Source organism: Lepidochelys olivacea (genome assembly GCF_965140295.1).
Source record: "Lepidochelys olivacea isolate rLepOli2 genome assembly, chromosome: 11".
NCBI lineage: Eukaryota > Metazoa > Chordata > Testudines > Cheloniidae > Lepidochelys > Lepidochelys olivacea.
The window spans coordinates 18,144,565-18,170,805 of NC_140421.1; the positions used below are offsets into that span (position 1 = coordinate 18,144,565).

The 26,241-nt window shown below is 41.6% G+C and overlaps 1 protein-coding gene across 6 annotated transcripts in view; it reads left to right on the forward strand.

The window, feature by feature from the left end:
- Positions 1 to 26,241, forward strand: part of MGAT5 (alpha-1,6-mannosylglycoprotein 6-beta-N-acetylglucosaminyltransferase) — a 327,724-nt gene that overhangs the window by 247,159 nt on the left and 54,324 nt on the right. For all 6 annotated transcript variants that reach the window (XM_084643162.1, XM_084643160.1, XM_084643161.1 and 3 more), the window contains 2 exons: positions 7,048 to 7,181; positions 18,605 to 18,738. In XM_084643162.1, the coding sequence (XP_084499288.1) occupies positions 7,048 to 7,181; positions 18,605 to 18,738 (268 nt within the window). The remainder of the gene's footprint in view (positions 1 to 7,047; positions 7,182 to 18,604; positions 18,739 to 26,241) is intronic.

A 26,241-nucleotide genomic window follows, 5' to 3' on the forward strand; every position in this document is an offset into this window, starting at 1 on the left:
AGCAAACGTCATTCTCAGATGTACTAACAGGAGTGTTGTAAGCAAGACATGAGAAGTAATTCTTCCGCTCTACTCTACACTGATTAGGCCTCAACTGGAGTATTGTGTCCAGTTCTGGGTGCCACATTTCAGGAAAGATGTGGACAAATGGGAGAAAGTTCAGAAAAGAGCAACAAAAATGGTTAAAGGTCTAGATGACATGACCTATGAGGGGCGATTGAAAAAATTGGGTTTGTTTAGTCTGGAGAACAGAAAACTGAGAGGGGACATGATAGCAGTTTTCAAGAACATAGAAGGTTGTTACAAGAAGGGAGAAAAATTGTTCTCCTTAACCTCTGAGAATAGGACAAGAAGCCATGAGTTTAAATTGCAGCAAGACATTAGGGAAAAACTTCCTAACTGTCAGGATAGTTGAGCACTGAAATAAATTCTCTTTCTGTCTGTCTCTCTCCCCCCTACCAACCTGGAACCAGCAGGTTTAAAATAGCTTATTGCAGAATGTTTCAGTGTGCTGTAAAAAGGAATCCATACTCCTGGATTTAATAAAAAAACAATTGTGTGACTTACAATCTTGACTTTCTAAATTGCTTCTAAATCAAGTTGGTAGTGTCACTCAAAATTCCCAATAAATTCTGTTTTTAAAAGTGAATGTACTGAAATGTATACTTGTGTAGGCAGAAAAAAGTCAGCTTAGCCTTTCTCCCAGCCTCAGTTTTTTCTAAGACATTCCATCTTTTCCATCAGAGGTTTATTTTAAATTACACTCATGCTCAAGCTTGCACATTACAGAATTCTCTCACAGGGACTTTGAAGGAAATTCGAACTAAAGATAGGTTCTGCTCTTAGGAGCACACTAATCAATCTAATCTCGGGTTCCACTGAATTTCTTTGGCTGTCTTTCTGCCAGATATGATTCTGTCATTAGGCCAGTGTGGCAAAAAAAATGTGTAAAATGAAAATGGTCCCTTCCCTTTTTTTCCCCATTTAATTTCCTATTTGCCATGTTTTATAATGAAGATATGTAAATGTAGCATGACACCAGCATTGTTTGATTAGTTTTCCATTTTTCTTATTTCATGAACCATTACATCTTAAAACGTCAATGTATTTTCCCTATTGTTTTCTAATTTGACTTTTTTCCAGGTTCGTGAGTTTAGCAATTAAATTTGGCTCTAAACAAATTTGTGTGAACTACAGTTTTTCTTAGTTTTGCTTTTTAAAATAAATTGTTACCAATGCCCCTCCCCCCATACACAAACACAGAGTAACATAAGCTTCTTGGCAAGTTTTGTGTCAGTGAAAGAATTTGTTACTTAATGTGGATAATTCCAGTGTCAAAGCAGATGTTTACATATATTTTAGTTTATTCCAATAGAACGAACATTATCATATAGAACTGCTACCTTATCATTGCTTCTTTACTAATTGCTGTCATCTTTTTTTAATATTTAATAGCTGTACAATTCTTGTTATAACTACAGTATTAGCCCTTTTTTTGTTCTATAGTGAAGCTAAGGGTGTTTCTGTGCTTGCATTTCTTAGTTTTATGTCAGTTAAATTCTCTCAGCAGTGTCAGTATGCTGACCAGTTTAGTCTGCTTATACAAAACAGGCTTGAATGTGATTTAAATTCAGACTTGCTGTTTGTTCATTTCAATATTCACTACCATATCAGTTTTGTGAGAGAACTTGACTTCAAAGGAAGTTATTGATGGTTTCAAATTAGGTGACTAGAGTTAGCAGCTCCAAAAGCAGTGACTCTGCTGCTGGGAGTTCTGAAATTCTGGAAGAACCAAATCCTGTTTTGTTCATTTCTCTTGGTTGTAGCACCAGTGATGACATCAGGTAACACATGCTGTATGTCCAATATCATTGGTGCTGCCAGTATCACAGAATATCAGGGTTGGAAGAGACCTCAGGAGGTCATCTAGTCCAACCCCCTGCTCAAAGCAGGACCAACACCAACTCAATCATCCCAGCCAGGGCTTTGTCAAGCCGGGCCTTAAAAACCTCTAAGGATGGAGATTCCACCACCTCCCTAGGTAACCATTCCAGAGCTTTCTCACCCTCCTAGTGAGATAGTGTTTCCTGATATCCAACCTAGACCTCCCCCACTGCAACTTGAGATCATTGCTTCTTGTTCTATCGTCTGCCACCACTGTAGTGGGGGGACCAAAACTGGACACAATACTCCAGGTGTGGCCTCACCAGTGCCAAATAGAGGGGAATAATCTCTTCCCTCAATCTGCTGGCAGTGCTCCTACTAATACAGCCCAGTATGCCATTGACCTTCTTGGCAACAAGGGCACACTGTTGACTCATATCCAGCTTCTCATCCACTGTAATGCCTGGTCCTTTTCTGCAGAACTGCTGCTTAGCCAGTTGGTCCCCAGCCTGTAGCGGTGCATGGGATTCTTCTTTCCTAAGTGCAGGACTCTGCACTTGTTTTGTTGAAGCTCATCAGATTTCTTTTGGCCCAATCCTCCAATTTGTCTAGGTCACTCTGGACCCTATCCCTACCCTCCAGCATATCTACTCTCCCCCAGCTTAGTGTCATCGATGAACTTGCTGAAGGTGCAATTTATTCCATCGTCCAGATCATTAATAAAGATGTTGAACAAAACTCGCCCCAAGACCAACCCCTGGGGCACTCCACTTGATACCAGCTGCCAACTAGACTTTGAGGCGTTGATCACTACTCGTTGAGCCCGACAATCTAGCCAGCTTTCTATCCACTTTATAGTCCATTCATCCAATCCTTGGATGCATTAGATCTGGACCCATGGACTTGTGCATGTCCAACTTTTCTAAACGGTCCTTAATCTGTTCTTTCACCACTGTGGGCTGCTCACCTCCGCTCCATACTATGTTGACCGGTGCAGCAGTCTGGGAGCTGACCTTGTCTGTGAAGGCCGAGGCAAAAAAAGCCTTGAGTACTTCCGCTTTTTCCACATCTTCTGTCACTAGGTTGCATCCCCCATTCATTAAGGGTCCTACACTTTCCCTGACCACCTTCTTGTTGCTAACTTACCTCAGACATCAGGTAACACATGCTGTATGTCCAGTATCCTTGGTGTTGCCAGTATCATGAATGTACCGAAACTGATTTGGCTTTGATGTATATGGTTTATTTCAGAATGGCAAAATACCTAAGGCCTTAGATCAGGATTTTAAAATTTTCTGCGTGCCTCTATGGGTCTGTTTCATTCATGGGCATTGTGTTAAGGTAATGCATAAATATTAATAGTTTAATGTAGTTTAAAATGTGCAGCTGATTTCCTGCTTGAACACATGCATCCTCCATACAGTAGACCAGTATCTATCACCCTTTGCCTTTTTCCACAATCTCTCCAGCAATGGTTCGCTCCCAGACAGCAACCTTTTAACAAGCTTTTTCTGAAAAGAACTAACATGACGGCTATTCAAAATGAGCAACATTCTGTATAAAGAAGCCCTGAAAGAAGATCTGCTTAAATTTTTACATTAGAAATGCAGGTTCTGACTAGCCTGAAAGATTCTGTGGCCTACACTGGAAAAGCCACCCATTGCTGACAACAGATGTCATCAGTGGTGTTACTGAGTCATTGTTGAATGATTGTAAACTATTAGTACAGGCAAAGAAAGACAACTATAAGCATCAGGTTTCAGAGTAACAGCCGTGTTAGTCTGTATTCGCAAAAAGAAAAGGAGTACTTGTGGCACCTTAGAGACTAACCGATTTATTTGAGCATAAGCTTTCGTGAGCTACAGCTCACTTCATTGGATGCATACTGTGGAAAATACAGAAAATGTTTTTATACACACAAACCATGAAAAAATGGGTGATTATCACTACAAAAGGTTTTCTCTCCCCCCACCCCTGTCTCCTGCTGGTAATAGCTTATGTAAAGTGATCACTCTCCTTACCTTTTGTAGTGATAATCACCCATTTTTCATGGTTTGTGTGTATAAAAACATCTTCTGTATTTTCCACAGTATGCATCCGATGAAGTGAGCTGTAGCTCACGAAAGCTTATGCTCAAATAAATCGGTTAGTCTCTAAGGTGCCACAAGTACTCCTTTTCTTTATAAGCATCAGCTACTGTAACTTTAACAATGTTAAAACCCAAACTATAGAGAAATCAGGGGGAGGTTGTTAATTTTTTTTTAAATCCAGTCCCCACTCTCCATCCTATCTCCATCCTTTCATATACCAAGAGGTTTATCACTCACTCTTACGTTTTTATAGAAAATATACTAAATAGTGTGGATATTTAAATTGTTTGATTTTATTTTTTTCCTACTTTAAATACATTAGGCAGGTTTATAGTGGCTTTACTGTAGGTAAGAGTCTCTTGAAAGGTGCTTCTGAAAAACTTGACTTATTTAAACAATCAAGTACTAATGTAATGGTGTGGTGTCTGAGCACAGTTTTCAGTAAGTTCTTCCCTCACTCCCAAGCTATCAGAAGCATAGGACGCTTCAGACTTCATTTAATACTTTCTTCTGCAGCGAGTTCTGTGGAGATGGTTTCAAACCAGTAAATATATCCAAGAATTCGTGGTACATAATTATTTTTGTAACACTTAGAGTTCTGCTGTTCAACATAAATGTCTCAGTTTAAATAAAATCCATTAAGGCTTAAGCAAGCATGCCACTGCATACCCTTGTCAGCCTTACAGCAATTTGAAGGCACTCTGTAACTGTCTGCATGCGTCTTGACACACGCCCTGCTGTGTCTTATGGCTCAGGTTTGCCTTTCCAGACCCTTCTTATTGTCCTCTGACTGCTTTAGTCCCTTCTGTGCACATCTCTGCTCTTATCTGACGTTTCCTTCCCTTATTCGTTTCTCCATTCCCACATGCCGTTATCAAATAAACACACACTTCATTTACTTCCCTCCTTGGTTAGCTTGCTTTCTGCTGGAACTTCCATCACTTCTGTACCTCCTGCTGCTTCAGAGACCCTTTGTTTCTCCATATTGGATCCTTTCCAATTACAAATCTAGCTGTTTAAATCAGCCTGTATGTATAGCATTAAATATACCTGAAGCATTTGTGCTCCTCATGTAGATGATTCAACAGGCCCCAATGAGGTATCAATTCTTCAGCTGCTTAGCAGGCTCTCAAGTCACACATCTGACCAAAGTGTGCATTATTATTATTATTAGGAATGCTGGATTGAGACTACCCAAGAAACAAGAATGCTGTTCTTTTTCTGATTTACGGCTGCAGTCTGTTTTTGTACTGCTGGAGTGTTCTCTGTGATGCAGAGATAATTGCCACTGTTGTAAAACGTTCTCAGTGAAAACAGTTGACATAAAACACTGAATAACTACTACAAAAACTGAACTGTCAGCTTTGTTGTTTTGTGATTCACAGTATGTAGCATTTTTCTATTCATTTGGTTTGAAAGATCACTATAGGGATAAAACGTGTAAATTATTCTGTCCTGTGCTCTCAAATATGAAGGTAACATTTCATATTAAAGCTACAATTTGCCATTGCTTTATGAATTTTCATTTAGACATTGGGGGCTGGAGGAAAAATTGTAAAAGAAATGTGTGAAACAGATGACTACAAATGACTGTACATGTGTATTTTTAGGGCCAAGTTCTTTCTTCCTGTCTGAGTAAATGAGCTATGCATAAGGAGTAGTGTACCAGGGCTAGGAGAGTAGATCACTTCTCAAAAGGGAGAACACTCGCTCACCAATTCATTGGTTGCTGTTGCAATCTGTTCCCCTTAGTAACTCATGCAGCTGCAGGACCCTCACCAGGGGGGGATGGAAAGTGGATCCATGTAACTGTAGATCAATTGGCCATGCCTTCGCCTTCAATGTGCAGTGACCTAGATCAAACCCCTGCAGAGCTATACTCTATAGCACACTTTGGTGTGGATCCCACTTTTACAAGCTCCCTGCTGTCTATCTGCTACAATCCATATTTTGTCTTTTTTTTTTTTGGAAGTTCTGCTCCCTTTCAAACCATATGTGCCCCTTGGGTTGTTGGAGGGAGACAATTCTCAGCCCTTAAAAAGATTAGGAGACACCAAAATCAGAATTGGTGTCCATTTAGAAGAGTCAGCAGTCATTATTTTCTGTCGGAATTACATTAGCACCTAGGGGCCCTAGTCATAGACCTGGACCCTGTAGTGCTAGGATCTGTACATAGAACACAAAGACAGTCCCTACCCCGCAGAGCTTACAATCTATATATAAGACAAGAAACAACAGCTTGATATAGACATATGGGAGTGTAAGGAAACAATGAGACAACACTGGGCAACATGACTGACAGTGGACTCAGCACACTAGTGGCCTAATTGCTGTCAAGTTGTAGGCGGCATGGTAAAAAATAAAAAGTTTTAAGGAATGATTTGAAGGGGAATAATGAGGTAGCTTTTCATGTGATTAAGGAGATCTCCTTCCAACCATGAGGGGGCAGTATGGGAGAAAGCACAATGGTGCTTATCTGAAAAGTTAACAAGTGGGCCATGCAGGTTGGCATCATTTCAGTAGTGAATGAAAGATGCCAGGTACAGTGAAGATAGGCCAGGAAGGGCCTGGGAAGTAAAGACAAACAGCTTATGTTTGATGTGATAGAGAAGCGAGAGCCAGTGGAAGGATTCAAAGAGAGAGGTAAATTATACTTTTAAATCTTTTCTAGTTTTTGCTATAAATTAGGGACAGAGAGGAATTTAAAACCTTTTTCTTTGATACTTTACACTGTGCCTTTAAACAGCTAGTCCCAGATAAATATGCTAAGTTAATAAACAGTATCCAACAAAACCAAATACCAGATATGTGCATTTTCCATTTTAGTTTATATGAATGTACAGTAGTTAGTGACTTTTGAAACGTACATTTGTTCTTCTCAAAGCCTGTTTGGTTGCATCTATGGTTGCTGACATTCATTATTTCAATGAAAGTGAACAGTAAAAACATATTTGTGATTGCACAATTTAGAAATGATTAAGGTTTGTTCTGGATAAAGGAAGTTCTTAAATTTAAAAGAAAAGCTTAGTCAAAGAAATACATGAACAGTTTTAATTACTTGTTTTTTATTCAGGTGTATGTTACGAGTATTGGATTCATTCGGGACTGAACCTGAGTTTAATCATGCTCATTATGCCCAGTCTAAAGGCCACAAGACACCATGGGGGAAATGGAACCTTAATCCACAGCAGTTTTATACAATGTTCCGTAAGTATCCTTGTTTTCATATATAATTGCTTCTAGAGCTAGAATTAAAAGTGAATGTTGCCATTAGGGAGAATCTTTGCCGTTTCAAAAGCTAGGTCATAATCTAGTAAAACGCAGAGGATAGGGGGCTTGCAATTTGTTTTTGAATATGCTAAGCTACAGTAAACTCAGCACAAATGCACAAAAGAACAGTGTTAACTGGGTATAAATTTTGGTAAGGAGGTTTATTCTAAAATTAGCTTTCCAACACACACTGATGTCTGGAGTTCACTTTTGTTAGCTTCAGTTTCTCAAACGCTTTTGCAGAGTGATTGGTGGTTGTTTTTTGACGTATCTGCAGAGTGATTCCATTTGGTAGACTAAATTACTGTTGTATTTGATCATTTTAAGTCAGAGTTCTTCAGGCTGTGATGTTGTATTTCTGCCTTTTTTCATAAGTTTTGTCTTTAACTGAACAGAGCACAATGATTTCCCCAGTGCTTTTCATTCAGGTATCATAAACTCACAATCTCCATCATTCAACGTAATTTTTGCATCTGTAGTTTTTCTTGCAGATAGTTTTCAAGGTTTGCTTGCACCCCACCCTGTTTGTTTTCCTGTTATGAGCATTTAAACTGAGGTGGACTGATTCAAATTATTTCAGCCCAACAACCTACAACACTGTTGAAAATTAAAACATGTACTTGAGAACAATGTAGCTGAAAGTTGCACTTATTAACTATTATTAAAAAAAAAGAAAAAAAGTAAAGCTATTCAGTGGCTCTGAAATGTTTTGACAGCTCGTGCAATGCCTGATATGTGCATCTGAAAAATCAGTGTCAGCTCATCAAATTGTTGGAGGGAGTGTGTTTAGATCAATAAAATGGGAGCCAGACCTTTTAGGTTGTATTCCTGTCTCTGCAGTTGTGACTCACTTAATGTGATTTTAGGTAAGCTAGCTAACACCCCCTATGCCATTTCAACAGGCACATCAGCAAAAACAAGGCAAGCGTGTTTATTGGGGGACAGTCAGGTTTTTTCCTTGAAAAGACATAAGATATATGCCTATCCTATATTATTTCCCTTTGGACACAACAAATTAATGAATCCCACCCAATGTTGTCAAAAACATCCCGATAAATCCCAAACATTAGAGTCATTTTGGGTAACTAAACAGTAATAACCTACAGAGGTCCATCAAGATACCTCCTTTCATTATACCTGTTTCATACACACACAGCTCATCTGCATTTATTGTGAATACACAGATTTATGGTGGTCTGAAACACAGTACATATTTGATTTTTTTTCCTTTGGACAACCACAATGCATCTTTTCAGTAATGGCAAGGTGTGCACTAATATTGCTCTACTTCAACAATGACTGCTAGAAAAAAGTGTCCCATTTTTTTGTTTTAGTTATAATGACTCAGTGTATTAGGACTACAGTCAAATATGAGAGAACATTCATGGAGACAGATATCTCCTCCTTGACAGAATGGGGGAAGGCTGAAAGGTCTCCACTTTGCCTCTGTAAATGTCAGGGAGACAGAATAAGATATCGTCTTGTTCACAAATTTCTGAATCCATTGAGTCTTTTCTTCCCTCATAATTCATGAAGTGCACTTTTGAAAATCTTAACCCACATACACTTTAAAAGTGATTTTGAGTGTCCAACTTAAGACCTCTTAAAGAAGGTGAGGGGGAGTCAGCTTCAGAAAGTGCTGGGCCTATGAAAACCAGGCCAATTTCATGTCTCAGTTTGGACACCCAAAATCACTCATGAAAATGTTGACCGTTTTATGTTTAATTTCCATACTCAACTTGGTTTAGTGGATGGTTAGTGCTTGACTACTTGGAAGCATCTTTGTTCTCTTCAATCTTCTATACCAGGTTACGTACGTGGGTTATAGTCACTCTGTCATATGATGGAGAAAGATAATGCAGTCTTCCAGTTTCACCCCTACTTGGTAAGGATCTAACAGCTGCTCAGACTTCAGCAGAAGGTGGAGAAGAGTCACCTTTGCAGGCTGTCTAAGAGCAGGAGAGGCCTGGAAAAAGACTTCCATGAAGTTATGCATAGTTACTTCTGGGATCCAATCCATGTACCAATGCCCAGTGCAACCCCAAAAGCAGGTGATGCTTGCTAGGTAGGGGCATGGTGATAGCAGGCATACTATTCACTGTTCAGACTTGGCAGACAAGTTTGTCAAACTTTCACCTTCAGGGTTTGGGCTATTTTCACCTTGTATACAGAGGTGCGTGCTGACATTTTGTTCTTTAAGTAGAACTGCTGCCAAAGGACACCTGTGCAGCACTAAGGAGTTAATGCAGGGGTGGGGAACCGTTTTTCTATCAGAGGCCACTGACCCACAGAAAAAATCAGTCTTGGGCCACACCCAGCCCCACAGGCAGGGAGGGGCAGAGGCTCAGGGCTTCCCCTAGGCTCCGGGGTGGGGCCAGAAGTGAGGGGTTAGGGTGTGGGGGGAGGCTCCGGGCTGGGGCAGAGGGCTGGGGTGTGGGAGGAGGTGAGGGCTCTGGCTGGGAGTGCAGGCTCTGGTGTGGGGCTGGGAATGAAGGGTTTGGGTTGCAGAAAGGGGCTCCGGGCTGGGGCCAAGGGGTATGGAGTGCAGGAGTGGGTTCAGATCTGGGGCAGAGGGTTGGGGTGTGGGATATTTGGAGTGCGGGGTCTAGGAGGGAGTTAGGGTGCAGGAGGGAATTCTGACGTGGGGCACAGGGTTTGGGGTGTGGGCTCTGGCTGGGTGGTGGTTACCTCAGGCAGCTCCTGGTCAGTGGCGCAGCGGAGCTAGATGCAGGCTCCCTGCCTGCCGGGGCTCCGCGCTGCTCCCAGAAGTGGCCGCCATGTCTGGCCCCTATGCAGAGGGGCTGGGGGCTCTGCACGCTGCATGTGACACAGTTCCTGGCCAGTGGGAGCACGGGGGCAATGCACACAGCTTCCCTGATCGCCCCTGCTCCTAGGAAACATCCCGGGAGCTGCGTGGAGCCCATCAGACTTCTGCCAACCCAGCGCTCAAGGCTCCAACCCCACGGGGATGGTGGGGGTGGGCGGACGAGGCTTGGGGCTTCTGGCCCGCGGCGCTGAGACTTGCAGTGGACCGGATCCAGCCTGCGGGCAATAGGTTCCCCACCCCTGGGTTAAAGGAACAGAGACAAAAAGGTGGGGTTTTATTTTCCATACAGTAACTGCAATAAATAATGAGGAGTGAAAGGAAGAATTACATGTTTGCCGAATGTTGAGAGATATCTGGTTTGTGCCCAGTGTATCTGAGAAATAGCTCAGGAACATTTTGAGAGTTTTGCCAATAGGCTGCCAAACTCCATGAGAGCAAGGCTTATCTACTGTGCAAGTGCTGACAGTCAAAAGTAAACCAAACCAAATTTATTTAGAGCACTGTGAAGCTTGTCCCTGAATTAATGGGAGTTCCTCATTGTTGCAGATTCTGTAAAAGAACTCCTTACTTGCTTTTTCATTGTTGGCTATATTTGGGGCTACTTGCCAAGCCATGGTTACTTGCTGTCTACCATGCTGTTGAATTTAACTGCTCTGTAAAAATCTAAGAAACATATTTAGTTGGTCATGCACTATGCATACAGTCCTAGAGAAGTACAGTGAAAGTTGTTCAGCAAATAAAGGAGCTGCATTCACAATTGTTTAGTGGGAAGTAACAAAAAATACAGTAATGATTTGTGACCTCGGAGATGTAACTGAATAGGACAGTTCTAGGCAGGGTTTGAGAGATGGTGGATGGTTGAGCAAATGTGCCTTTTGTTTCTGGTGACCTAATCACATATTCTTGGTTCATGCTGAACATAGAAATTTAAAACCAGGGCTCATTTGTGAGACATTATTTAATACAGTTGGTACATAACTTTCTGTGTGAGGCCCTGCACAAGATAGCACCTCAGAATGGTGGTGCATTGGGATGATAGTAGCTTGTTCTTAGTCCCTCTGTTTAATGCATGCTAAATTTCCCTTTTTTATTTAAAGGGAAAAATGTTTTTAATGCAGCAAAACAGCAAATATTGGTTTTATCAATTAATGAGTGTGCATCCAATGGTCTGAGCAGCAGGCTTGAATACACAAGTCCTGATTGCTAATCTCAGCTATGTATCTGATTCTCTTTATGGCATAACCTTTTTTTCCTCTGTTTTTCCCCCTTCTTAAATGTGGGTAATAGTTATCCATGTTTAGAGATTTTGTAAGGTTTAATAGTTCTTAAAGTGTTGCATATATACTAGGACTTACTACTACTCTTACACAGAACAACTTCATAAATTATATTCAAAACAGTATATGTATGCATAAACTATTGGCATTTAACAGATACTATCCATCCAATTTTACAATTCTACATATGGTGGTTATGCTGACTCTTCAGTACTTGGCATTTTATCACAACAGAGATGATAAAGATATAAGTCAACCAAACTCATTCTGAAGAATGTGCAATTGCAGTGCTAAATTTGATGGGAAAGAGCCAGCTTTCTTGGCCTCTCACTCACACAGAGGTAGCACAATCTTTTATTGGGTTGTGATCTTAAAATACTTATCAGTAAAGATTTTACAGTGTGATTGTGACTCAACTTTACTTCTAGGGCTTTGTTTATGAGGGCAAGAAAATTACTGCTGGATAAAAATCAAGCAAGTAGGAATCAGGCAGGCAAAAGTTGGTAGATACTATCCATCCAATTTTACAATTCTACATATGGTGGTTATGCTGACTCTTCAGTACTTGGCATTTTATCACAACAGAGATGGTAAAAATATAAGTCAACCAAACTCATTCTGAAGCATGTGCAATTGCAGTGCTAAATTGCTAAATTTGATGGGAAAGAGCCAGCTTTCTTGGCCTCTCACTCACGCAGAGGTAGCACAATCTTTTATTGGGTTGTGATCTTAAAATATTTATCAGTAAAGATTTTACAGTGTGATTGTGACTCAACTTTACTTCTAGTGCTTTGTTTATGAGGGCAAGAAAATTACTGCTGGATAAAAATCAAGCAAGTAGGAATCAGGCAGGCAAAAGTTGGTAGAATTTCTTAATGTAGATAAAGCCATTTCAATCTGGACTGGAACACAACTTTTCGCATAAAGCAAATATAAAGACTAAAATGGGCCATATTTGAATAGTAACCCACTGGAAAAATGTTGTACATTTTATTGCCAGTCCTGAGTTATCCGGAAGCATGAAGTTCTGTTTCCCTTTTAGTGTTTTGTGTTAAGTCCAGTAATGCAAACTAGCAATGTTAGTGTTTTCTTTTAAATTCGTATATCCTTCCCATTCCTTAACATCTGTTTCCTAAAATAAAAAGAAAATGGTAAAGGTGTCCTTGATCAGCATTATTCTCTATGCACCATTCATTGTTAAATACCATTGTCCATTTCTCTGGTCTAAATGTCTGGTCTAAAAGTCCTCTGTCTGACTGTAGCTGAAATATTTTTTGTGAAAAGGGTAATTATAATTGGATTTCATGTAGCTTATTCAAGGCACAATAATCCTAAACAGAGAATATAATAACTGAGAGGATTTCATTGTCTGTATAACGTGCGTTAAATTGTTTTCTTAGAAGTCTTTCTTGTAGCCTTGTGCCTCTGGGTGCATCATTGTTTCTTGCATTCCTGTGTTGAGACTGGAAATCACAGATCCTGACAATAAATACATAAGTCTGCTTTGACAACTTCAATGTCATCCACAAACTACTATATCTATAACTGTTTTTCTTACTCAACAAGCAATTTAAGTATTATGTAAATATTTTATATAAAACTATTTTTCTGCTTGATTTGTCCTCTGAAATTCTTGCCTTTTACTTGTGAATCTGTACATTCCATCCATTTTACTGAAATTGTGAGAGATCCACTAGTGACATAAAAAGATACTGTGTGTGTATATAAACTTGTCTTTTCTACGGTGTATGTCAGTTTCCTGATTTTCAAGACTGAACTATTGAATCCCCATGATAAGATTTGATTTCTGTAGTACTCTGAATGTGAGTTTAGCTATGGTATGTGTGTATGTGCGTAGGGGACAGGGAGCGTGTAGGTTATTACTTTATAATATATATATATATATATATAATAAAGCAAGCCTTAAATTTGTTTTGAAAAATTAAAATTAAAAACAAAATGCAACTCATCAGTTATAACCTAAATACACTCCAAACACACACACACACTCCATCCTCTCCCTCAGCTAATCTGCATCTGTTAAAAAAAAAAAAAAAATTCTGTGTCCTAGATGAGGTTTGCACTGTGCCTGAAAGTCAGCAGACTTTAGGTACATTGGACTGATGTGGGAAGTGAATGCTACATTGGAGGGCCCTCCACTGAAAGTACTACATGTGGCTTGAGCGAGTACCTCAAATATATTTGCCCCTCTATTTTGTACATCTGAAAATACTAGAAGAGAGAAGTGTAGGAACTCAGTTTTAACGGTTCATAGTCTGAGGGCTAAACAGTGCATTCAAACTGTAGAGCTGTTCTAGATATAAGCTTAAAAGATATTTAAAATCTTGACTGTGTTACATGTGTGAAAATGAAAAGGCCGAGTCTGAGATCATACACACAGAGTGGGCTGATGCCGTTCCATATGTCCTGGAACAGTTACAGGTGCATTCTGGATCTGTGCAGCAATAAGCAAGTTTTTTTTACAAACAAGCAATTGTTCCAAAGTACAGGTAGATTCTTCTTCACATAGTGCCCCTGTGGGTATTCCACTTCAGGTGCGCATACACCCTATGTGCCTTTGATGGGAGGTTTTCCTTAGCTGTGTCTGTTTTGACCCACGCGTGCGTCCTAGGGGTCCTTCTGCTCCGCATCGAGGCTATACAGGGCTTGCCGAGTTCGCCGGGGTTTAAATGCTGCCTCACATGCTGCAAGGCCATCCCAGTCGGTGATGGACACTCTAAGGGCATTTGGTGTTGAGGAGAGACGCGCGCATCCTGCAGAAAGAAGTGGGTAACATCTGCTTAGTCCTCAAATTCGAAACGAGAAAGAACTGGGAAATCAAGCTTCAACTGTTAATGATATTAAAGATGTTCTACTGTTAAAGCTTGAAGCCCGGCCCCGCTTCAGAGCCAGGTCAGGAGAACCCCTGTTTTCATCAGGTGGGATCTAGCGCCCCTTCAACCTCAGCCCAGCATTCTCCTAGAAAGCAGAAGGCTTCTGAGACTAATTCTAAATGAAGCAAGAAGAGGAGCTCTAACTCCCCTCTTAACCAGTCCACTTTGAAAAGACCTCTCTCTTCAAGCAGGTGAATGGCTTTGGAAGCCTCCGTCTAAAGGCACAGTGGGTTGCTCCAGTACCAGTGGAGTGGAGAGACCCCATAGCTCTAAGAGCAAGCATGGCTCGAAGAAGGCACTCATACTGTCTAGAAGACTGGTACCATCAAATATGCTCTTCCAGTACCACCTCCAACAGAGTCCTCAGTACCATGTGTGACCAAGCCCCCATCTACTTGAGTAGCTACCTCAGAGCATTCAAAATCATGGGGACGGGCAGGGACAAGCAGGCTGTCCGTTTTGTGCCACCCTACTTTAGGGACCCAAAGAACTTTATCTGTGGCTGCTGAGTCAGAGTTCCTTCTTCCAGCTGGTGCCAATGGTCATGTAACGACAGAGGCATCTGTGTTGGGATGGGGGCACACCTCAGTGCTCATACAGAGGCAGATAGTCACCCAAGAAACCACCCTCCACATCAACCTGTTGGAACTCTGAGGGTTTAGAAATGCATGCCTTCGCTTTCTGCCTCTCATCAAAGACAAGTCTATCCGAGTCATGACTGACGATGTGTGCTGCATGCAGGTGGGGACGAGATCCCATTACCTCTGCATCGAAGACAATAAAGCTATGGAACTGATGCATAAGGCATCACATAAGAATTTCATCACAGCCAATGATCTCAGCAGGTCTTTTCACCAAGACTACAAGTGGGAATTGGACTCCTATTTTTACCGATATATTTTGAACGTAGGGATTCTCAGAAGAGGACGTCTATGCCACAGCTTCAAACAAAAAATACTACCTGTTCTGTTCAAGGGGAGGAGCTTCCGCCTCAATTAATTGCGGGATGCCTTCCTCCTCCCTTGGAAATAGAAGCTCTTTTAAGTGTTTCCCCCATTCCTCTTATTCTCTGTGTGGTGAACAAGATCAGACAGCATGAAGCCAGAGTTATCCTAATAGACCTGACATGGTTGAGACAGACATGGTTTCCTGCCCTGCTTCACCTATCTCTGTGTCCAGCAATAAAGCTTCCAATAATTCCTCATCTCCTGTCGCCAGAAGCCATCTGGCTGCTGCCTAATCTGAGAACTCTCCACCTCAAGATGTGGCTTCTTGATGGCTTGTTGGGAAAGAGCCAGCAGATAGACTCTTTTCTACCATTTAGTAATACACCTCTACCCTGATAAAACGTGGCCCTTGGGAGGCAAAAAACTCACCACATTATAGGTGAGACCACTTTATATTGAATTTGCTTTGCTGCCGCGCCCTCCCCCCCCCACCCCCGTTCGTTGTTCCCTGACTGCCCCCTCCAGAGACCCCCCCCATCCCTAATCACCCCCCAGGACCCCATGCCCTACCCAACCCCCCTGCTCCCTATCCCCTGACTGCTTCGACCCCTATCCACACCCCCTGCCCCCTGACAGGCACTCACCTGCGGCAGGAAGCGGAGCGCCGTGGCTGGGAGCTGGCAGAGTGAAGCGGGCTGGGGCCGGGCTGTTCCGCTTCCGCCATTGCCAGTGAGTGCAGGGGGGATCCCTTCCTCCAAGCCCCCTCCCCCTGAGCGACATGGCTGGGGGCGAGGGAAGTGGAGTGGGCTGCTCCCAGCCCCCTCTAATCCCCTGGGCCACTCTGGGGCTGCGGGGCCCCCAAAAGTGCAAACCCCACCGCTCCTGCCTCCCAGACCCTGGGCGGGGGTAGGAGCCCCTGACCACCCCCGAGACCCTCTGCCCCTTTTCCAACCCCTCGGCCCAGCCCGGCACCCTTAACACACTGCTCAGAGCAGCGTGTCGGAGCTTTACTGCTTTGTATGCGAACCCGCATTATATCGGGTCGCGTTATATCGGGGTAGAGGTGTATCCGAAATGCCTTCAAAAATGGAAAAGATGTAGTCATTGGTGCAACCTCCAGAAAGTTGTTCCTCACTCCGCCCCTCTTCTGCTAGTTCTGGAGTACCTCTTGCATTTAAAGGAAAAACAGGATTGTCTCAGGGTTCATTAAGGGATTCCACAATAAAGGATTATCACTGTTTGCTCATGCTCCAACTTTAATGTTCATAAAGGGATTGGGAAACATTTTTCCACAGATGAAAGCCCTTGCTCTGGTTTGGGACCTCAGTTTGGTTCTTAGAAATCTCATGAAACGCCCATTTGAGCCAGTGGTGTTCTGCTCATGTTAAACCCCTCTATGTAGTTAGCCTTTGTAGTGGCTATTACATCAGCCTGAAGAGTGGATGAAATTGGGACATTAATGGCAGACCCTCCTTTCACAATATTGTACAAGAACAAGATTTTCTTACGGTCACATCGCAGATTCCTTCCTAAAGTATTGTTTGAGATTCAGACTACTGAATCAGACTACTTATCTACCAATTTTCTTTCCAAAACCACATAATTCCATTTTGAAGACTGCTGTCCACACTCTAGATATCTTGAGGGTGCCTGCTTTCTACCTGGATAGGACTAAATCATTCAGGAAATCTCCAAGACTATTCATTTTGTTTGGAGATAGATCTAAAGGATCTGCTATTTCTACCCAGAGACTGTCAAAATGGATCTCCGGATATATTATTGCTTATTATGTTGTTGCCAGCATTCCACCTCCTCCTGGGATGTCAGCTCATGCTAAGATGTCTCAGTCTACATCTGTGGCCCTCCTTAAAAATGTCCCTGTATCTAAGATCTGCATGATCCTCTGTACATAGCTTCTCCAGACACTACCCTAATCGATGCCTCTAGATCACGTGTGGCAATTAGCAACTCAGTTCGTTTCTTAATTATGGACTAGATTCCGAAGATCCCTCCTTCTTTCAGGGGTTCTGCTTGGAAGCCACCTGAAGTGAAGCACCCATATTCATCCTGTGCAGTAACTGTGTTTTTTTGAGATGCGTGACCCTGTGAGTGTGCCACTACCTGTCCTCCTTCCCCTCTGCTTTGGAGCTTCTTAAGAGACTTGGCAATGGAGAGGGAATTGAGGGTGGTTCACCCGTGCAGCTTTCTATAGTCTCGGTGTGGGACAAAAGGATGACTAGGGCACCTCCATGGGCTGAATGGATGCTACTAATGAAAATTTCTGATCAACGGTATGTGGGGCGCACATGCACCTGAAGTGGAGCACCCATAAGGGGACATGTCTAGAAGAACCACAGTTACTGCACAGGGTGAGTAATCTCCTCTTCTTAAAATGTTAGTCCCTCTCTAGTTGAACTCTTTATTAATGAGGGGTGGGGAAATTCTTACACTCATGGGGGACCTATAACATCTCTATATACACCAAAACAATGGTGGCTAGAGTTATGGGATGTTGCTGGTAAGAAAAGACTTGTACAAAAGGCAAGGTAACAGAAAATGTTTATGAAATGTGTCCGTTTTAGACTATAATGCTCCAATAAATCATTTTAATTTATAAAAACAATGGGTGAAATCCTAACTCCATTGAAATTAATGAAAAAACCCAACTGACTTTAATGGGGCCAGACTTTCACCCAATATTTATAAGGATTATGTGAACCAAAAAGTAAAATTCATATTAACCTCTTACATCTCTCCTCTCTATATCCTTTTGTGATTTTACATGAAAATAATTAAAATGGAGACACCATAGTAAAGTGATTTGTACCATGTTTGGCGTTGGCTCCTCTTTCACTTTGGAAAGTAAACCAGTATGAAAATTTGAGCAACACTTAAGTACAGTTAAACTCTAACAAATGACTGTATGCAGTAATAATTAAGCCAGCATAGACTTCAATGGAAATTGTTCGTCAATATCTTACAGCTCACTTGACAAGTGTAAAGATAGTGTTTTTCTAATTGCCACATCTGCAAGTTGTAATAGGGGTCTGAAAGTCTGAAATTGGGGTACCTCTGGCTCAGACACTATCGTCTTTCACCATCTGTAGCATAAAGCTAAACATCATAAACAGTACTGTTAAGTTCCAGCTTCAGAATTTTTATTACTGGTGATGAATGAGTAAGAAAAGAAAGTCTTCCCCCTATTGCTGTATTGGTTCTGTTGGACTTAAAGTAGTAAGAATTAATATTGTCAATAAAGTAAGCAAATATATCTCTGAATATACATGCAGGGAGCAGATTTGTTAAGTGAGGAGACATGTCCATGGAAGTCACTCTTCTGACGATGACCAGATATTTAAACCCCAATGCTTTATTGCTTCATGTAATAAACATGTCTCTCCTTTTTTTCTTACAGCTCACACGCCAGACAACAGCTTCCTTGGGTTTGTAGTGGAGCAGCATCTGAATTCCAGTGACATTAAACACATTAATGACATCAAAAGGCAGAACCAGTCACTTGTTTATGGCAAAGTAGATAACTTCTGGAAGGTAAGTTGCAATTTTTTTTTTTTACATCTTTGTCAAATTCATTTTGATCAGAGGAAAAATACATATATCTCAAGACTCACAATAAGTTGCCTCGTGAATTTCTAATAAGTCCTTTGTCTGAAAAGAAGCAATAACTTCAAGGGATTTATCTACTGAGCATTTGTGGAGCTTTGTAATAAAAGGGGCATCTGCCTAGCTAACGGGAAGGGAATGGGTCTGAAAAGTCTGCACAATATCTGTCCACTTCACTTTGAGTGTAAAAACGCTACAACTTTCAGTAACATACGTGCTTATGCATGTCGATGAAGCATAGTGAGGCACAATGGAATTTTGAGTGTTGTATAACATTTCCCTTGCTTGGATAAAGGACTTCTTTTATATATAGCCCAGTGAATAAGATACTTGTTTTGTTTTATTTACTGGTAACAAAATTAGTCGGTCTAGTGTTATCAGACTGAATTGAGGGAGATACAGTAACTATTAAAGAGCTGTTGCAGGGATTTGAAGTGATGCAGGGGCTTTTGTAAACCTGGACTGTGTCATAAGCAACTCTTTCAGTGATTTATTCTCCTGCCTGCTGCAGAAAGGTTTTTCTTGTATTTGAGAGCAGCCTGTGCAATGTTCTGATCATAAGGTTATGTGGAACCTGTTCAGGCTCTCACTTTAAAGCTTTGGAAATATCGCTTCTGATACTCCTTTGCAAAAAATCAGCTTTTTGCTTAACTGACCTTGATGGTTGTACAGCTATCGTATCTGGATAAGGGAGCGTCAATGTTTAGCTTGTCGTTGACAGCTAGTTCTGCTTCACAAAAGGAAGCAGTTGCCTCTGTGCATTTGTAACCCGCTGCTGAGAATGTGACAGGTCCCAGAGTGTGGCGATCTGCAGAAGATATGAGTCCGCTACAGCTACTAGCTCCAGACCTTTGGCTCTTTAGCTTACGATGTAGTAGCTCATGCTTTTAGGTTTAGATGTTCCCTTTCAATTCCCGCTATGTTGGCCAGGCTCTCAGCCATCATGCAAGTGGAAGCTTGTCTGAGATTCAAACTGCTGTTGGCCTCAGAGACTCAGGATGAGCTTCCTATGAGTAGAGGAAGTACATAACCTGTGGGTGTGGGTGTGAAAAGTCTTCCTTTGTGCCTGATCCACAAAGGATATGTATTGTCACAGCCTTCAGATCCAGAGTCTTGTCTCTTTAGATTGCGCTGTAACAGCTCGTGCTTTTGTCTCTGGAGGTCCCAGGCCAATCCCTGGTGTGTTGTCACAGTGGCAGCCATCACACATTAACATGTATGGGGCCTAGTGCCTCTAGCACAGGGGTGGGCAAACTATGGCCCGGGGGCAGCATCCAGCCCTTTAGACGTTTTAATCCGGCCCTCAAACTCCTGCTGGGGAGCAGGGTCCAGTGCTTGCACCGCTCCGGCGCTCCAGCCAGGGAGGGGGGTCAGGGGCTTGCCCCGCTCTGCGCATGCCATGGCTTTGAGTGGCTCCCAGAAGCAGCGGCATATCCCACCTCTGGCTCCTATGCACAGAGGCAGCCAAGGGGCTCTGCCCCAAGTGCAACGCCTGCAACTCCTATTGGCCGGGAACCATGGCCAATGGGAGCTGCAGGGGCAGTGCCTGCGGACAGGGCAGGGAACAGAGCCGCCTGGCCACACCTCTGCGTAGGAGCCGGAGGGGGGACATGCCGCTGCTCCTGGAGGTAAGTGGCACTCAGAGCCTGACCCCCATCCATGCCCCAACCCTCTGCCCCAGTCCTGATCCCCCTCCCACCTTCCGAACCCCTTGGTCCCAGCCCGGAGCACCCTGCACCTTCAACCCCTCATCCCCAGCCCCACCCCAGCATCCTCACCCAAGCTGGAGCCCTCACACACCTATCCCCACACCCCAACCCCCAATTTCATGAGCATTCATGGCCCGCCATACAATTTCCATAGCTGGATGTGACCCTCAGGCCAAAAAGTTTGCCCACCCCTGCTCTAGCAGCAAACTGAGGAACAGTATAACTACCAGAGGCCCGTTCATGTTAAGGTGATGTCATTGGTTTCAGCTACATAAAGGAATACACACACCCTAATCACCTTAATTCCTTTGCTGCTACTGCTGTTGAGAGTGAAACAAAGTATCCAGTTCTCTTTTAAACCCTGTTATAGTCCTAGCCTTCACAACCTCCTCAGGCAAGGAGTTCCACAGGTTGACTGTGCACTGAGTGAAGAAGAACTTCCTTTTATTTGTTTTAAACCTGCTACCCATTAATTTCATTTGGTGGCCCCTAGTTCTTATATTATGGGAACAAGTAAATAAATTTTCCTTATTCACTTTTTCCACGCAACTCATGATTTTATATACCTCTATCATATCCCCCCTTAGTCTCCTCTTTTCCAAGCTGAGAAGTCCTAGCCTCTTTAATCTCTCCTCATATGAGACCCGTTCCAAACCCCTAATCATTTTAGTTGCCCTTTTCTGAACCTTTTCTAATGCCAGTATATCTTTTTTGAGATGAGGGGACCACATCTGTACACAGTATTCAAGATGTGGGCATACCATGATTTATATAAGGTCAATAAGATATTCTCCGTCTTATTCTCTATCCCTTTTTTAATGATTCCTGACATCCCGTTTGCTTTTTTGACTGTCGCTTTACACTGCGTGGACGTCTTCAGAGAACTATCCACGATTACTCCAAGATCTTTCTCCTGATTGATTGTAGCTAAATTAGCCCCCATTGTATTGTATGTATAGTTGGGGTTATTTTTTCCAATGTGCATTACTTTACATTTATCCACATTTAATTTCATTTGCCATATTGTTGCCCAATCACTTAGTTTTGTGAGATCTTTTTGAAGTTCTTCACAGTCTGCTTTGGTCTTAACTATCTTGAGCAGTTTAGTATCATCTGCAAACTTTGTCACCTCACTGTTTACCCCTTTCTCCAGATCATTTATGAATAAGTTGAATAGGATTGTCCCTAGGACTGACCCTTGAGGAACACCACTAGTTACCCCTCTCCATTCTGAAAATTTACCATTTATTCCTACCTTTTGTTCCCTGTCTTTTAACCAGTTCTCAATCCATGAAAGGATCTTCCCTCTTATCCCATGACAACTTAATTTACATAAGAGCCTTTGGTGAGGGGCCTTGTCAAAGGCTTTCTGGAAAACTAGGTACACTATGTCCACTGGATCCCCCTTGTCCACGTTTGTTGACCCCCTCAAAGAACTCTAATAGATTAATAAGACATGATCTCCCTTTACAGAAACCATGTTGACTTTTGCGCAAAAGTTTATGTTCTTCTATGTGTCTGACAATTTTATTCTTTACTATTGTTTCAACTAATTTGCCTGGCAATTACAGACATTAGACTTACCAGTCTGTAATTGCCAGGATCACCTCTATAGCCCTTCTTAAATATTGGTGTTACATTAGCTATCTTCTAGTCACTGGGTTCAGTTGCTGATTTAAAGGACAGGTTACAATCCATAGTTATAAGTTCCGCAGTTTCACATTTGAGTTCTTTCAGAACTCTTGGGTGAATGCCATCTGGTCCTGGTGACTTGTTACTGTTAAGTTTCTCAATTAATTCCAAAACCACTTCTAGTGACACTTCAATCTGTGACAATTCCTCAGATTTGTCACCTACAAAGGTGGCTCAGGTTTGGGAATTTCCCTAACATCCTCAGCCATGAAGACTGAAGCAAAGAATTCATTTAGTTTCTCTGCGATGACTTTATCGTCTTTAAGTGCTCCTTTTGTATCTCGGTCGTCCAGGGGCCCCACTGGTTGTTTAGCAGGCTTCCTGCTTCTGATGTACTTAAAAAACATTTTGTTGTTTATTTTTTGAGTTTTTGCCTTTGGAATGGATGATTGATTGACTCCCCTTTTCATCTGAAACGTCCACTGATGATCCTTGGAGAGAGAAGTTTTGAGGAAATGAGAATTAATCCAAACTGGCCTAGGAAGCTATGATGTCCAAACGTACTAAATGATTTAATAGCGTTTCTGATCATGCTTCCCATGAGAATAGGTGTGCTATGTTAAGCTCATTTAAGAGGGCAGCACTGCAGAAGAAAAGATACTTACACAGATTGATAAACACCCTGTTGCCCACTTGCCAACTATCCACTTTAGTTGTCTATAACAGGATCTTTGGGGCGTGGGAAGGGCAAAGTCTCTGTTCATTAGCTGACGTATTGAGAACCATGTGGATATTAGTCAGCAATACATTTGTGGTTGTGATCCCTCCAAATTTGTTCATCCAAATCTAATCCTCCTGAAATCCTCACTTATAAAAGTAATTCTTGTTGGCTGTAATGGTACATACTTTGGTGATTTTTCTGTTTGGTTCATGACTGAAGAAAGATTTCATTCATTTTCTTTTTTTTTTTTCCTTCTCCTTTTGCATAATGAAGGTTTTTCCCCAAAACACATTTCAGCAGAACAGAAATCCATTAGTTTTGAGTCTGTTCTGGCTTAGGCTTTTGCGATTACAGTTCCTGATCTGATTATCAGTACCGGAAGCATAATACAGTCTCTCAAGAATAGTTGGATCTAATAATCATCTATACTTCCTGACCTGATTAGTTGTGCAAGTCAACAGAACAGCCTGTCAAGTGTAGTCAGATCTAATAAACAAGGTTGTTGCTCAATTACTTGGATTTTTATGCATACGTATTTTTTCAGTTCTTTAATCTGTCTGCCCTACTCCGGCAATGTGGATTAATAATTATAAGGCCAGAAGGGACCATTGTGATCATCTAGTCTGATCTCCTGTTTAACACAGGCCATAGGACTAGAACATAGCTTTTAGAAAAACATCCTATCTTAATTTGAAAATTTCCAGTGATGTAGAGTCCATGACAATTCTTGGTAAGTTGTTCCAATTGTTAATTATACTGTTGTTAAATGTGTGCCTTATTTCTAGTCTGAATTTGTCTAGCTTCAACTTCCAGCAATTGGCTCTAGGTATATAGTTGTCTGCTAGATAGAAGAGCACTCCATTATCAAATTTCTGTTCCCCACATGAGTACTTACACATGGTGGAAAAAGTCACCCTTTAACCTTCTCTGTATTATAAACAGATTGAGCTCGGAGACATTCACTGTAAAGTGTTTTTGTTTTCCAGTCCTTTAATCATTCTTTTGGCTCTTCTCTGAACCCTCTCCAATTTTGCAACATCCTTCTTGCATTGTAAACACCAGAACTGGACATAGTGTTCCAATAGGATGGTCACACCACTGCCAAATATAGAGGTACTATAACCTCCCTACTTTTACTTGATATTCCCTAGTTTATGTATCCAAGGATTGCATTAGGGCTTTTGGTCACAGCATTGCATTGGGAGCTCATGTGAAGCTCTTTATCCACCTAAACCCCCAAGTCTTTTTCAGAGTTGCTACTTACCAAGATAGCATCTCCAGCATCCTGTAAGTATGACCTACATTCTTGGGGGTCCTAGGTGTATGCAGTACATTTGGTTGTATTAAAACATGTTGTTTGCTTGTTAACATATATTTGTTCCCTGGCATGCAGACTGCCCTGTGTACACACATATATAAAGTACACCCCCTACAGACAGGTTTGACTTCAGGGAGTGGGGAGGGAAGTGTATTTGGGTGATGAAATCCATTCTGACCAACAAGGTTCCTGGGTTGAGCTTTTATCTGTGCAGTTGGCTGAGTTTGTGGTTGCTTTACCTATTTAGTGGCTTTATCATTATGAGTAGAGTTGAACTGAAGTAATCTATTTATGCTATTTTCTTTATATTTTGTATCAGAACAGATCACTTAACCAAAATTATGTAAATCCAGCCTAGTGCATATGTGTGTCCTGCTTCTGATCAGCAACTGTAATGGTTAAAGCAGTGGTTCTCGAGCTATTTATCATTGTGGGCCACATTTACAGCTCTGTGTTACGTGAGCCGCATCCATACAATATATATACTATCTGTGTGGCCCTGATGATGTCACATGGGCTGCAGCCGTGTGCTGCTTGGGCCACAGGTGGCCCATGGGTTGAGAACCACTGGGTTTAGAGCATCACACAGGAAGCTGGAAGACCTAGATTTTAGGACTGGTTGTGCCATTAACTTGGTTTATGACCTTGAGCAAATCACTTAACTTCTGTGTCTGTTTTCTTATCTATTAAATGGGGCTGTAGTATCTCAATTGCCATATAGGAGCTTATATTCATGCTTATAAAGCACTTAGATCTGTAAAGCTTTGTATATTGTAACCTTTTACTGCTTGGTACTCCTGTTTGGTTCTACAGTGCCAATAGCACAGCTGGATTCTGTTGCTGCTTGTGTATTATTAACATAATTCTTTGCCAAATTCCAATCAGTTTATACCTATTGAAAGGAATCGGGTTGCACTGGTATCAGTGGGGACATAATTTTGCCTGAAGAACCTTCATTGCTGAGGATGATACACAAGAAAGAGAGATCCATTTTGACTTCCAAGCTGAGTTTGCAGGATTGGCAGTTAGAAGCAACTTCAGTTTACTTGTAAACTAAACTGATTTGAACTGAAGTAATTGAGACAATAAATATTGGACAGCACACTGCCATTTCAGAGTGCCTTCAGAACAGAACTACAAATTAAAGTAGAATGCTGGTACATGGGGTTGTGGAGCTCGTATAATTCCCATACCCCCAGGTGACACAGGGCCAAAAAGTCTTAAGCAACTTGAAGGCTAATTCAATCTTTACAGACATAGTAGTAGATAATGACTGTGTTTTTTGTGTGTTTACATATATATTGTTAGAGGGTAACAATGTAACCAGTTCCTGTCTATCACTGTATTCTGTTAATTCAGAGATCAAGAGAAGATGTTAACATTTAAATGAACTGTAAATATAGTGATATCACTGCCTTGATTTCTCTTTGAAGTATATAGCATATCACCTGCAAATGGTGGGAGACAGACAATTACCTTATGTTAATCTATGTAGCTAATTACCAGTAATGCTTAGGAAATAGAAGGTTACTTCAAAAGCCTATTTTTCCCCCAAGCACTGGTGCTGTCAAGTGGCTACAAAAATCTCTATTAAAAACTCTTGGGACCTGATCCTTTCATCTCAGATCTTCTTAAACTTTATTTGGGGGAAGTTTGAGTCGTAAGACTGAAATCTCCAGTCCCATCTGGACCACCCTGATATTGAATATTTGGACATTGGACTATAAGATGATGAACTGATTCTGAAAAGGACTCTTTGCAATTCTAAAGCTTACCATCTCTACTATTACACTGACCTGAGGACTCTGTTCATGTCTGTATGTATAATGATCTTTTAACCAATACTCTTTTTTCTTTTTTAATATATTTTAGTTAATAAGAATTGGCTGTAAAGTGTCGTTGGGTAAGATCTGAAGTATTCATTAACTTGGTGGGTAATGTGTCTGATCCTTTGGCACTCATAGAACTTTTTATGTGATTAACAAGATTTTCAATAATCTTCATCATGTTTGATTTGACTGTTTGGGAGGGAACCCAAGGCTGGGTTGCTT